The sequence below is a fragment of the Anas acuta genome, chromosome 5 (genome assembly GCF_963932015.1).
Source record: "Anas acuta chromosome 5, bAnaAcu1.1, whole genome shotgun sequence".
In the NCBI taxonomy this organism is placed as follows: Eukaryota; Metazoa; Chordata; class Aves; order Anseriformes; family Anatidae; genus Anas; species Anas acuta.
The window spans coordinates 30,823,327-30,837,840 of NC_088983.1; the positions used below are offsets into that span (position 1 = coordinate 30,823,327).

The 14,514-nt window shown below is 45.5% G+C and overlaps 1 protein-coding gene across 3 annotated transcripts; it reads left to right on the forward strand.

Moving 5' to 3' along the window:
- The first annotated feature begins 4,965 nt into the window (after positions 1–4,965).
- SCT (secretin) lies at positions 4,966–11,893 on the forward strand. Of its 3 annotated transcripts, none has more exons than XM_068683626.1 (6): positions 4,966–5,104; positions 7,567–7,668; positions 8,466–8,570; positions 8,827–8,931; positions 10,032–10,133; positions 11,692–11,893. In XM_068683626.1, the coding sequence occupies exons 2-6, from the start codon at positions 7,580–7,582 to the stop codon at positions 11,801–11,803; spliced, it is 513 nt and encodes a 170-aa protein (XP_068539727.1). In that variant the 5' UTR covers positions 4,966–5,104; positions 7,567–7,579; the 3' UTR covers positions 11,804–11,893. The 3 variants fall into 3 exon arrangements, with proteins under 3 accessions (XP_068539727.1, XP_068539725.1, XP_068539726.1); XM_068683624.1 differs by having other exon boundaries at positions 4,971–5,104; positions 10,029–10,133; XM_068683625.1 differs by having other exon boundaries at positions 5,049–5,104; positions 7,572–7,668; positions 10,029–10,133.
- The last annotated feature ends 2,621 nt before the right edge of the window (positions 11,894–14,514 follow it).

Genomic DNA, 14,514 nt, shown 5'->3' on the forward strand with positions numbered 1-14,514 from the left:
CCGAACCAGGATGAGGAGACGGATGAGGAGTTCTACAGGCAGCTGACAGAAGTTGCGAAATCGTTGGCGCTTGTTCTCGTGGGGGACTTCAACTTCCCTGACATATCCTGGAAGCACAACACAGCCCAGAGGAAGCAGTCTAGGAGGTTTCTGGAGAGCGTGGAAGATAGCTTCCTGACACAGCTGATTAGTGAACCTACCAAGGGTGGTGCCCCACTAGACCTTCTCTTCACAAACAGAGAAGGACTGGTGGAGGATGTGATTGTCGGGAGCTGTCTTGGGCAGAGTGACCACGAAATGGTGGAGTTCACTATTCTTGGCGAGGCCAGGAAGGGGACCAGTAAAACCACTGTATTGGACTTTCGGAGTGCTGACTTTGGGCTGCTCAGGACACTAGTTGGTGGAGTCCCTTGGGAGGCAGTTCTGAAGGGCAGAGGAGTCCAGGAAGGCTGGGTGCTCTTCAAGAGGGAAATCTTAATGGCGCAGGAGTGGTCTGTCTCCACGTGCCCAAAGATGAGCTGGTGTGGAAGAACGGCCTGGCTAAACAGAGAGTTGCAGCTTGAGCTTAAGAGAAAAAAGAGGGTTTACAATCTTTGGAAAAAAGGGCGGGCCACTGAAGAGGACTATAAGGATGTTACGAGGCTGTGCAGGGACAAAATTAGGAAGGCCGAAGCTCATCTGGAGCTCAATCTGGCTACTGCCGTTAAAGATAACAAAAAATCTTTTTACAAATACATCAACGCAAAACGGAGGACTAAGGAGAATCTCCATCCTTTACTGGATGCGGGGGGAAACCTTGTTACAAAAGATGAGGAAAAGGCAGAGGTGCTTAATGCCTTCTTTGCCTCAGTCTTTAGTGGCAATACCGGTTGTTCTCTGGATACCCAGTACCCTGAGCTGGTGGAAGGGGATGGGGAGCAGGATGTGGCCCTCACCATCCACGAAGAACTGGTTGGTGACCTGCTACGGCACTTGGATGTGCGCAAGTCGATGGGGCCGGATGGGATCCATCTGATGGTACTGAGAGAACTGGCAGAGGAGCTGGCCAAGCCCCTTTCCATCGTTTATCATCAGTCCTGGCTATTGGGGGAAGTCCAAGTTGACTGGCGGCTAGCAAACGTGACGCCCATCTACAAGAAGGGCCGGAGGGCAGACCTGGGGAACTATAGGCCTGTCAGTTTGACCTCAGTGCCAGGGAAGCTCATGGAGCAGATCCTCTTGAGAGTCATCACGCAGCACTTGCAGGGCAAGCAGGCGATCAGGCCCAGTCAGCATGGGTTTAAGGAAGGCAGATCCTGCTTGACGAACCTGATCTCCTTCTATTACAAAGTGACGCGCTTGGTGGACGAGGGAAAGGCTGTGGATGTGGTCTACCTTGACTTCAGCAAGGCTTTTGACACCGTTTCCCACAGCATTCTCCTCAAGAAACTGGCTGCTCTTGGCTTGGACTGGCGCATGCTTCGTTGGGTCAAAAACTGGCTGGATAGCCGGGCCCAAAGAGTCGTGGTAAATGGAGTCAAATCCAGCTGGAGGCCGATCACTAGTGGTGTTCCCCAGGGCTTGGTGCTGGGGCCGGTCCTCTTTAATATCTTCATCAATGATCTGGACGAGGGCATTGAGTGCATCCTCAGTAAGTTCACAGATGACACCAAGTTAGGTGTGTGTGTCGATCTGCTCGAGGGTAGGAAGGCTCTGCAGGAGGATCTGGATAGGCTGCACTGATGGGCTGAGGCCAACTGCATGAAGTTCAACAAGGCCAAGTGCCGGGTCCTGCACCTGGGGCGCAATAACCCCAAGCAGAGCTACAGGCTGGGAGATGAGTGGTTGGAGAGCTGCCAGGTGGAGAAGGACCTGGGAGTGATGGTGGACAGTCGGCTGAATATGAGCCAGCAGTGTGCTCAGGGGGCCAAGAAGGCCAACGGCATCCTGGCTTGTATCAGAAGCAGTGTGACCAGCAGGGCTAGGGAGGTGATCGTCCCCCTGTACTCGGCTCTGGTGAGGCCGCACCTCGAGTACTGTGTTCAGTTTTGGGCCCCTCGCTACAAGAAGGACATCGAGGTGCTTGAGCGGGTCCAGTGAAGGGCGACGAAGCTGGTGAGGGGCCTGGAGAACAAGTCCTACGAGGAGCGGCTGAGGGAGCTGGGCTTGTTCAGCCTGGAGAAGAGGAGGCTCAGGGGCAACCTTATTGCTCTCTACACCTTAAAGGAGGCTGTAGTGAGGTGGGGGTTGGCCTGTTCTCCCACGTGCCTGGTGACAGGACGAGGGGGAATGGGCTTAAGTTGCGCCAGGGGAGTTTTAGGTTGGATCTTAGGAAGAACTTCTTTACCGAAAGGGTTGTTAGACATTGGAACAGGCTGCCCAGGGAAGTGGTGGAGTCACCATCCCTGGAGGTCTTTAAAAGACGTTTAGATGTAGAGCTTAGGGATATGGTTTAGTGGGGACTGTTAGCGTTAGGTCAGAGATTGGACTCGATGATCTTGAGGTCTCTTCCAACCTAGAAATTCTGTGATTCTGTGATTCTGTGAAGTCACTGGCATCAGGCGGCAAGGATCATTTCAGCTCTGACTTCTTGCAGCCTTGGGTGTGACATCTGTGTGAGCTGGGGATCACATGAGGGCAACAATTTCCTTCTCTTTTTTCATTCTTCCAGTCAATGGTGGAGAGCTTTCCCTGCAATGCTGTTGCAAAGAGACAATGGGGCAGATTACAGTGATCAATGGGTGATTTAATCACACTTTGTGCCTGCTGCCTGCAGGTAAGGGGAATCTTCACTCCCACTTTGAGTGCTCACACGTGAAAAATGGGAAAAGCAAGGTGAAAATTCTCAAAAATCTGGACAGCTGATATTTTTTAGCAGTATTGCTGTTTATCTCTTCTATCTCAATGTCTCCTGATGAGAGTTTAGTGTTAATTCTGGTTAAGAGGATCATATGCTTTTTCATGAGTCAGGATTTGTTTGGGGCTTTCTTCAGGTATAAATCAGAGCTTGCTAAAACTTTTGAGATTCCTTGTATGTTCCTAAATTTCCTCACCAGGGGCCTCAGAAGCTGTGTGTAAGCTCAAGCCCACAGTTGTCACCTGTGTTATGTTGCAGCATTGCTGGACCTGGCCACACACCTTCCCACCCTGTCACCCTTTCACTCTCTGCCACTGCTGCAGCAAGGCAAAAAACACTTTTTGTTGCCAAGTAGATAAATCATGTTATTTCAATTCTTGTTTCTTCCAGTCTCGAAAAGCTTGTTCTCTCCTGTTACTCACCCTCTGCTGCCATCCTGGGGCCACTTCATCAAGCATCCGTGCAGCCTCTCCAGCGTGCCTCTTATCTAGACCCATTTAGGCGCTCAGGCACACCGATTTTCCCCTATAGTGGGGGCATTTCAGACCCGTTGACGTTATTTGCAAATCAAAGGAAATAACATCAGCCATTTTTAACTCCCTATATGTTGTTTGTGCTTTTTTAATGAACTTTTCCCCACTCTTTGTTCTGTTCCTACATTGCCATTCTCAGCTGAAGATGTTTGCAGTGAAGCAACACCAGCACTCCCAGCTGATCCTTCCACCAGTGATACTGTCGTAAAATACAAGTACAGAAAATATAAAGATTTAAACACAATTCCAGAGAATTGCAGACATCGCTAGCATCACTGAGGGTTCCCAAAGCTGGGCTGGGTGCTCAGAAGAGCTTTCAGATGCCGTGAGAGAAGGATGTGACTCAGTGGATCTGCACCTGGTTGTACAGAAAGGAAATGCGCTGACTGAGCCTGTAACACTACAGAAAGGGGCATCAGGGAGATAGTGGAAGGATTGCAGAGGAATGACATCTCTAACAGTGCTGAAGAAAGCAACTGTAAGGTCTATGTGTTGCAGAAAGGACAGAAAACTGGTTGGGAAATACTTCAATGTGTGTAGGACTGACCTGGACTGTCTCAAGGGAGAAAACGGATTTCTCTATCCAAACGGTGGCCATGGCACCTTCCTGTCCTCCTGTCCTGGAAAGGGACAGCTTTTCTCTGCTGTTGAGTCCCCTGTCTTGTGTAGGGGTATGGCTGCAGCCTGCAGTCATACACTGTAGTGCTGAAGCTTGCTGCTTATCAGTGCATGGGTTACTCTTCCAAGGGAAAGATGGTGTGGAAGATTAGGTTCCTCCCAGCCCTCTAGCATGGGGATGCCCTCTGCTTCCCCAAAAGAAAAAAAGGTTAAGTAAATGAGAAAAAGTGTAATATAATTTCTATTTCTCCAGTAGAAAGATAAGAAGATTTATTTATTACAATTAATCCTCCCAAGCTATTTTATACAACATAAAAAGGAGAGAAAGAGCATAATCCTATTTTCTCCCTCCATTTCCATGTCACCTGTAGTAGCAAAGTTTGAGAGCAACCAGCTCTGAAACCCAGCAAAGGCAGGGGATATATCCAGCATGTTTTTGTGCATGTGTCAGTAGGCTTCTTTCTTTGAAGTTGTGATACAATCTGTTCTCACCAGACCTTTCCCAGAAGTGGCTGTGAAACCATCACTTGAAAAATACTGTCCTTTCCTGCAAACCCAGACCAGTCCTACTGATCAGACAGTGCTTGCCCTAAGAAAAGTGACAGATTGTTTAGCCAAATCACACTCATCTAATCATGCTGGTGATTGCAAACAAAAGCTGAGCCAGAATTAAAACAAAAAAAAAAAAAAAAACAAAAAAAAAAAAACCAGAACAACAACAAAAAAAAAGAAGAGCAGAAGATTAAGCTCATATCAAGAGGTAATTAAAGGCAGGAGGAGAGATAATGATGAGAATCATGGTGAATCAATTGGTACAGGGATGTTTGCCCTACAAATTACTCTCATTAAACACACAAACAGGAATTATTACACATCAGCAGAAATATGGTCTATTGAACTGTTGTGAATGACCCGATTGGGTTTGGAAAGTAATTAAAAGGATGTTTCAGTCCGGATGCGTTATTTGCTGTTAACCATGATTACTCATATTCATATCTTTACTCAAATAATTGCTTTTGATAAGGGTTTCAGATTTATAGGGGGCTGCAGAGAGAAGTGGGCCAGTGGCGCATCATCAGCTGTGGGACAGCTGGGAGCCTGCAGTGACCACGGCGTGGTGAGTATGGCTGTGCTGATGCTGTCAGGTTGGATGGGCTGCCTCTGCTTGCAAGGCTTGGGTGGTGTATTTTGGGCCTCTGTGATGCTTCGCTGAGCTATTGCCATTGTTCATCCCTCTCCTGAGCAGCAGTGATGATGATGAATGGGGTTTTCCTCCTCTGGAATAGCCAGTGGGAAGAACAGAGCCAAACAGCAGCTGAAGCAGACGTGTTTCCAGAGATTCATAGTCCCTAGTTTTAGATAGGGATAGGCAAGAGCAAGAGGGTGCACCAACTGGCTGTGTAGTGCTTGCAATGTTCCTTTTGGGAAGTTCTCTTGGCAGTAGTGCTCCTGCAGGGTGATGGCAGCTTTGGTTCAGCAAAACCTGTGGGTGCAAGGTGACATTACAGCAGCAGGAATTGTCTGCTGCAAGGGTTCCCAGGCTGCTCCCAGGTCCTGGGCTGAGTTGGTGTGCACTTCTTTCAGCTAAAAGCACTAGCAGTCTAAGGAGTTTGCATTTAATGAGAGCCAGCATCACTGGGGAGAGCAATAAAAGACTGGAAAGTCAAGAAGGTTAAACAGTGTTACAGTGACGGAACCCAAAATCTACCTTCCGACATTGTCTCATTGATTAAAAATAAAATAAAACAATGATAAAACAACTACAAAGTAATCATCAATCATTACCGACACAGAAAGGAAGCTCCTCAACCACCATCACTGTTCCAAGAGACTTCAACAAGCAATCTGCATGCAGAAGAGAAGATCATGTCCAGAAAGGGAAAAGACCAGTTGATCTCCCTGGCTAGCAGCCAGAAAGATCATGAAGAGAGGGGAGACTCTGGAGCTAGGGCTGGTGCTTAAAATGGGCTGTTAAATGTGGTGCTCCAAGACAGGAACCTGCGCAGGGATGGCACAAGAAAGGCCAAAATGCTGCGGTGAGATGCTGGCCAGGGGGGCAAGGCGCTGCATGGCAGGCAGATACTGATTGAGAACAGGCTCAGGGTCCAGGTTACCCTTCCCTGAGGTGTGGCACAGCCTATTCTTGGTGTCTGTTTTCAGCTTCTTCACATTCCTCGAGCAGGAAGCAATAACGTGGAGTCTGTGCTGTCTGGACTCCCATAAGAAACTGATCTTTGAAATGTTCTTCTTTTCTATTTCACCCCCCTCACAACCAAACCAGGCAGGAAAACAACGTAAAAGCATCAAAAGTGTGTGTGAGGTGAAGCTTACAGATTCTTAATCACGAACTTCTTTGCCAAACCTCTTTTCTCTGCTCTGCAACCCCCATTTGTGCCGTGGCTTACTGCAAATACATTTCTGCATAAATCCCCCACTCTTCTCTTTCCTCATCCTGTCTCATCTTATCTTGTGGTATCTAGATTAGAAAACAGTCCCAGGAGGGTGGCGAGAAAGTGTTGAGGAAACTGTCAGTCCTTTAATGCTCTTTGTTCTGTTTAGTTTCAGACTAGAATAAGACCAAAGTGAGAGGACTTTGATTTTGGGTTAGCAAGTACAGTCTGAGAGTTTCCAGGACAGTGACTAAAAAGCAAGGTTTGCTTCTTTGCAGGAGGAAGACAGGAATATTAAAAATTACAGACATGTTTTGTGTATTCCTTGGGAAAATGTGAGCACCCTCTTATAAAGGCACACACGCATCTCTGCAGACACAGAGCTGTGAAATGAGGTTGGGAATAAAAAGAAAGAACATGCAATGGCTTGTGATAAGCAAAATGCAATTTTCTTTTTATTTCAGTTAGAAAACAAAATACAAGGTTTTGCTGTTACTGAAAATGTGCTATTTCTTTTTTCCCTCTTGAAAGATTAGAGGATAGGCAGATATCAGCACACACAAGAGTCCTTCCCTTCCCCTGTGAGTGGTTGAATTCTTCTTTGCTACATGCCAATCTTTTTGCCTGATAATTTAGGAGAAAACAAAACAAAAATAGACAAACAATGAAAACTGGAAAAAAAAAAAAAAAAAAAAAAAGATTTATCCTGGGCACCCTCTAGGTATATTAATAACTGTCTGTGCGGGGTGTTTTAATAGGCATTTTAAATCCTCTCCCTGAAGACTCATCTCTCAGACACTCATAGTGGAGTGGACGTTATTCCACAGAGTTGTGCCACCCATGGATTAACTCACTGTGACACCTCCCTGCTTATTCAAGGTGTATTATACTGACTCACAGCAATATTCCAGCATGAACATCATCTCAAACAGGCCCCTCAGACCCACGCACTGGGACTACATGGTGGTAGTGGGATAATAGCTACAAACATTTTACAAACGACTGGCAACATGAATGATTTGAATTGTTCATCTTCTGTATTTTAAAGAAAAACTGTATTTGCTGCAAGAATTCCTGCTAATTTAGTTATAGTAAAGTTATTTATAAAGCCTTGTCTTCTGTGTTGCACGTGAACTGTACCAAAGATCAAGGTTTTTCATTCTGCTGGTCATAAAACCTTTTGCTTTAGTTTAGGAGCCAACATGTTTTCCCTGATGACTGGTCTGTGGCAGTTAATTATTCCCATGATTGTCCTGTCTCACTTCTCAGCATCTCTTCCATCCCTGGAGAGGTAAGCATTTCTTGTGCCTCCGCTTCCTTTTTCTCCATGGCTTTTTGTTCAAAGAGCCTGCTAACTATAAAGCCAGCCTTTTATCTTCCTTCCAGAAGTTGCAGCTGCTTGGCTGTTATTTTTTTTCCCCTAAATTGATTTAGTTTAAGGAATACAAATGTTGAAAATATTTTTTTTTTCTTGCTTAAGAAGAAAAATCAGAAACCTAAACAGACCAAACTACAAAAAAAAAAAAAAAAAAAAAAAAAAAATCACTCTTGGGCCTGTTTCCCTACTAGATACTTATACAGGTTGGTAAAGGTGGAAGGTTCTGTTTTAAACAGCTTAGTGTCACAAAAATGTAACCAAAAATAGGCAGTCCCGGCAGTTCACCAGTTCCTAATGTTATCTGTAAGTCTGAGGCAGAGTTGTCTCTGCTCCTGCTTGTGCAGGGGCATTTCAAGCCCAAAGAGACCAAAAGACTCAGGCTGGAGGAGGACACAGCTGAGACTTTTGAGCACTTTTTCAATGCCTTTTCAATCAGCCAAGTGCGAGTCTTTGGCACTGCTACCATTACCTAGCAGGTCCTTCAATTTCTTGAGGTGAAGACCTCAAGAGCAAGGGCAGGTGTTTTTGCTGTGTGATGGTTAACACAGGTGTTTCTTTTAAACTCTTAGAAAATATTCTTTTTTAAACTTTTGCCAAATTAGCACAAATTCTTGTCTATCTTTCCTTCAGGTAGCAGTTTTAAATGACCATTTTCATCCAGTTTTAAACCCATGTTTTTTCATCCATTTTTTTCTTTTCTGACCACCTAGGACTGAGAGACATGCGGATGGGCTCTTCCACAGTGAGCTCAGCAAGATGAAGGATAATGCTTATGTGCAGCAGCTAGTGAAACACCTGGTGGGCCTCAAGGAGAGGTAGGGAGGAGCTGAAACCAGGCTCCTGGGGCAGGGAAGTCTCCAGTGGGAGGTGGGAAAAGAAGCCCATGGGGTTGAGCTGCCTTTGGTTCTAGAGCCAACGTCAGTGCTGGCCTCATTCAGAGGCTGCTGCTGATGAGAGGAGACAGAAGGGCAGGGATATGGGGCTCCTGGATACTGGGGCAAGAGAGATTTCAGAGCCTTGGGATAAGTCTTGTGGTTGGGAGGAGAAACTGTTGTATTTTGCCTGATGCAGGTCCCAGAGGCACTCAGATGGACTATTTACCAGCGAATACAGCAAGATGAGAGGAAATGCCCAAGTTCAGAAATTCATCCAAAATCTCATGGGCCACAAGCGCAGGTAAGAGCTCAGCTTTCTTCAGGAAGAGGAAAGCAGCGTGGGCAGTACAGGCTGCAGGGAGCAGTCCCTAGCTCCAAGGAAAGGGGGATGGCATGGGCAGGGTTTGGGAAAACTCAAAGACAAGAGCAAGCTGTCTGGGGCTTGGTCTCGTCCTGTGAGACCCCTGTGGAGCTGCTGTGCAATAGTGGACCAGCACAAACCTTCTGAGTGTGGCAATTTCTAAGCATAAGACAACATTATCTGTGGCATATGCCAGTATCAAGCTTAATCCATAGGACAGGAAACTTGACACCAGCTCACAGGTTGAGATTTTTTGTTTCTGTTTGGTTTAGTCTTTTGGGGAATGTTGTAGTTGATTTACCTGCTTAAAGTGTTTGAGAAAATGCTCATGGAAAAAAATGGGCTCTGTTGCAGAATGAGGGAGACCTCAGGGTTTCATAGTCCCCAGCCATGGCTTTGCCAAACTGGGCAGGTGTTAGACATAATTATATACATCGCCAAGAGGGTTCCTTCAGACAGCTGAAACACTGAACCACTCGCTCCCACTGAAGCCCATAATCATGTACCTTGTCAGTACATGGCCCTCAGGGCGATACAACCCACTACTGCTGCTGTCCTTGACTCTGGTATGTTACAAGGGGAGAGAAGTGCCTGCAGAGGCATCCTGCAGGCTTGGTTCTCCAGGGCAGAAACATAGCACATTGATTCCTTCCCATCTGTTCAGGGTGTTCTGATATTTTCTAGGGCATGCACTAATAACAAAATCCTGGCAGATGCAGTAGATTTTTAATTTCCAGTTGCTGGAAGAAGGTATATATCCATGGGCTGAAGGACATGATGGCAGTGGGTAATGAGGCAGCATACAAGTGCATATTAAAACCTATCCTCTTGCCAGTTAGAGAACATCTGAGCCTGATTTGAGGAGGATACCTTTTTCTTTTCCTATGTAGCTAAGTGTCAGTCTGCAGGTTAACAGAGCTTGGCCCGTGTGGCAGGTTGCAGGTGGGGTGAACCTGCCTTCCAGAGAGCAATGCAGCTTTACAACTGTGGTGGTTACAATATTTTTATTTTAAATTAATATTTTTCTTTATCTACAGCAGCTCTCCAGGCCCAGCCAACACAGATGTGCAGATGAGAGAGGAAGAAGACAGCAATGCGGACCTTTGCTTTATGTGGTTGTACCAGAGCTTTCTGAATGCCAGGTAGGAGGGACAGACTTGTCACCTTGGCACTTCTATGGCCCCAACCACCACAGTACTGAATTCAGAAGAGGACTTTCAGTAACTTGTAAATGTCCAGGTTTTGCTCTGACTGTAGAAGTCTGATAAAATCAGCAGTTCTGGGGTCTGTGGGTCCTTGCACTACAGGGTCCAAACAGCTCAGCTGATATCCTCAAAAATAGCCACACCACTAGATCTATGAAATTGTCCATCTTTTAAAACCACTTCTTCTTTTCCTCTGCATCAGCTTGTAAGGTGATGTCTTGGGGAGTGTCACTGCTGAACTGCAGCCCTCCATCACACAGTTCTGTACCTCCTGCCACTCTGCCAGCAACTGCACTCCCAGAAGTGGTTTGCAGAGCTAGCAAAGCAAATGCTTTGGTCTAACTGCAAGACAGCAGGCAGCTGTGTGCAATCTCAATTGATTTCCATGCCTGCATTCACAGCAATCTCGATTTCTACATGCCGACCTTGCCTGGCACTCAGTTTTGCTTTATCTAAAGCAATGTTGACATTGAGATTTACAGCTAAAAAGTGCCATATAAAGCCAGTTATTAAAAATAATAAAACCCAGGGAAATGGAATAAGATTATTTTCTAATTGCAGAGTTGCTATTCTGGACTAAAAAAATAAAAAATAAACAAATGCACATCTCACTAGGAAGCCTGACCCAACAGTTAAAATAGAAAGCCTTTGCTACCATGTTTTGGTGCAGTTGCTGATTCAAACACACACTACCCCAGCACCTTGGTATTTTGTCTTCCCAGTGACCAACCATTTTCAGCTAGACATCTCACTATTAAATCAAAATACTAGGATACTAAAATTTACTAAAAATAAATACTAAATACTAAACTACTAAATCAAAATACTAGGATATGAATCAAAAACTAGGAGCAGTAAGCTGGCCCTTAGTACTTTCTGTCCACATTGCCTAGAATTAATAAGGATGATCAGAGGACTGGAACACCTCTCCTACAAAGAAAGGCTGAGAGAGCTGGGCTTGTCTAGCCTAAATAATAGAAGGCTTCACGGAGACCTTACTGCAGCCTTTCAGTAATTACAGGGGGCTTATAAGAAAGTTGGGCATGTAAGGTCATATAGTGATAGCACAAGGAGTAATGGCTTTGAAGTAAAAGAGGCAGATTTGGATTAGATATAATGAAGAAATTCTTCACTCAGAGGGTGGTGAGGCACTGGAACAGGTTGCCCAGAGAAGCTGTGGATGTCCAGTCCCTGGCGGTGTTCACAGCCAGGTTGGATGAGGCTCTGGTGTAAGGTGACCCTGCCCATGGCAGGGAAAATGGACTAGATTATTTTTTAAATGTCTCTTCAAATCTAAACCATTCTGTGATTCTATGATTAGACCAATAACCTTGTCTGTACATCTGTTCAGTACCTTGCATCTGTGATTTGGGCCCCTCTATCATACATCTACTCATGGGTATCATCTCTGAATTTTACAAGGTGGTCTTGTCACTATTGCAACAGTGTTCCCACAGGAATAACAAACTATTGCTCATTTTTCCCCTCCCAACAGCCATTCGGACAGCGATGCCAGGGAAGCTGCTGCAGTTACCAGCCAGTACATTTGCCCCATTTCTGAGCAGCTGGTTGCAGGCATCATGCAAGATACCAACAGTTTTGACTGAAGGTGAAGGGAAAGTCAGTGATCTGTCAGAGACAGCACTGTTCTGCATGCATGCAGCTTTGAAAAAAAAACAAAAAAAAAAAACAGGAAAGCTATTGAATTTTGCTTAGTAAAAACTCTTCAGATCAGCAAATAAAATAAAATTCTGGAGCGCAGCCAAAAGAAAAAAAAAAAAAAGCACAATAAAACCTCTTAGATAATAATCAAGAGTAAAATACATGTTAGTGTAAACTGTTGTCAATAGGTGGAGCCTGAGTGAAGCACATCACTTCTACTGTGTTAGCATCTGGATGCCTGCTTCTGAAGTCAAATAAAGATATGTTAGCTGAGCCTGTGCTTTGGCTGTAATTTGGGGAAACATGGTGAAGGTGGTACCGTTACTAGGTGTCGGGATGGGGGAAGGAGTATTTTGCTATGTTTACCCCACCAATATACACCAGCATGCTGGGACTAGCTGGTGGCTCTGGCTACATCTTCTGTGTCCGGGTTTCAGCACTGCCCACAGCTCAACTTTACAAAGAAGCCAGCATCAGGATTGGCTCCGTTTAGCAGAAACTGATGTGCTAGATATTATTGCAAGGAATTATAATGAGAACTACACAGCATAGATATACCCCATAAATGCTGTTTTCGCTCTACTCTGCCCTCATATTTACTGGCCCAACCTTATCACTGCCAGTAAAGGCAAAGCTCCGCTGGAAGGAATTTGTTCCCATGATGTAATGAGGTTTACGTGTCATCTCTGCACCATGCTGCCTGGCAGAATCATAGAATATCCTGAGTTGGAAGGGACGCACAAAGATCACTGAGTTCAATTTCTAGATCCCCAAAGGACTACCTAAAAATCAGACCAAGTGTCTGAGAGCTTTGTCCAAAGACTTCTTGAACTCCGGCAGGCTCAGTGCCATGACCGCTGCCCTGGGGAGTCTGTCCCAGTGCCCAACCACCTCTGGGTGCAGAACCTTTCCCTAACCCCCAGCCTGACCCTCCCCTGTCCCAGCTCCATGCCGTCCCCTCGGGTCCTGTCGCTGTCCCCAGAGAGCAGAGCTCAGCACCTGCCCCTCCGCTCCCCTCGTGAGGGAGCTGCAGGCCGCCATGAGGCCTCCCCTCAGCCTGCTCTGCTCAGGGCTGAACAAACCAAGGGATTTCGGCTGTTCTTCATTTGCCTTGCACTCTAGACACTTCACCATCTTTGTAGCCCTCCTTTCGACACTCTCTAACAGTTTTATATCCGTTTTATACTGTGGTGCCCAAACTGTACACAGTACTTAAGGTGAAGCCACACCAGGCAGAGTAGAGTGGGACAATCCCTTCCCTCGAAGTTAGTAATGTTATACCCCAGGATATGGTTGGCCCTTCTGGCTGCCAGGGGACACTGCTGGCTCGTGTTCAGCTTGCTGTCGATCAAAACCTCCAGATCCCTTTCTATGGGGTTGATATCTAGAATCTTGTCTCCCAGTCCGTATGTATAACCAGGGTTGTCCCTTCCCAGGTGTGGAATCCAGCATTTGTTCTTGTCAAACTTCATATTGTTGGTGGTTGCCCAACTCTCCAACCTGTCCAAATCTCTCTTCAAGACCTCACCACTCAAAGGTCCACCCAATTTGGTATTGTCGGTGAGCTTGCTCAAAAAACCTTCAAGTCCAAATCATTTATGAAAAAATTGAAGAAGACTGGTCCTAAAGTGGAGCCCCGGGGAACTCCACTAGTGACAGGTCACCATCCCAATGTAATCCCGTTTACAAGAACCCTTTGGGCCCGACCCATCAGCCAATTTTTTACCCATCTTATTATGTATTTTTCTAACTGTACTCTGGTCATTCTGTCCAGAAGAATAGTTCTGGACAGAGGCAGTATCAAAAGCTTTACTGAAATCCAGAAAGACTACTTCATCTGGTTTCCTTTGGTCAAATAGATGGGTGATCTTGTTGTAAAAGGAAACCAATTTTTTTAAATATGACCTTCCCCTTGTGAACCCAATTTGGCTGTTACCAATGACTGTGTTGTTCTTCAGGTGTTTTTCAATAACTCCCAGAATAATCTTCTCCATAATTTTACCAGGCACTGAAGTGAGACTGACAGGCCTGTAATTGTCAGGATCTTCTTTCTTTGCCCTTCTTGAAAACTGGAATCACATTTGCCAGCTTCCAGTCAATGGGGACCTCTTCAGATTCCAAAGACTGTTGAAAAATACTTGAGAGAGGTTCCACAATGACATCAGGCAGCTCTCTGAGTACCCTGAGATGAATCCCATCAGGCCCCATGGACTTATATGCATCCAGCTGGAGCAGCAAATCCCACAGAAATTCAGGGTTGACTGGGAGTTTATTGTTCCCACAGTCATGTAAGCACCCATCCCCTTACTGTGATGCTGTAAAGCTGTTCTCAAGGGCCTTGGCATTTTTTTTTTATTTTTGGTCTATATGAAATCTCTGGTAGGAAAGAAACTTCTTGGAGGAATTTTGGAGAGAGTTTTGACAATCTGTGTTTTGTTAAACTGTTTGGCTAAAATCAAAGAACTTTCCAGAATCAATTAGGATTTTAAAAGGAGCAGCAAGAGCAGCTGTCCTCTTTCTCTTCCTACACAAGGGACAAGTTGGAAACAATGGCTTTTGTCTGCACAACAAGTGGCCAAATGTCTTGCCATATGGTATTTGTTTTGGAAAAATGTACATAGGCTTAGAAAGAGACAGGTTGCAGAGAATTTAATAC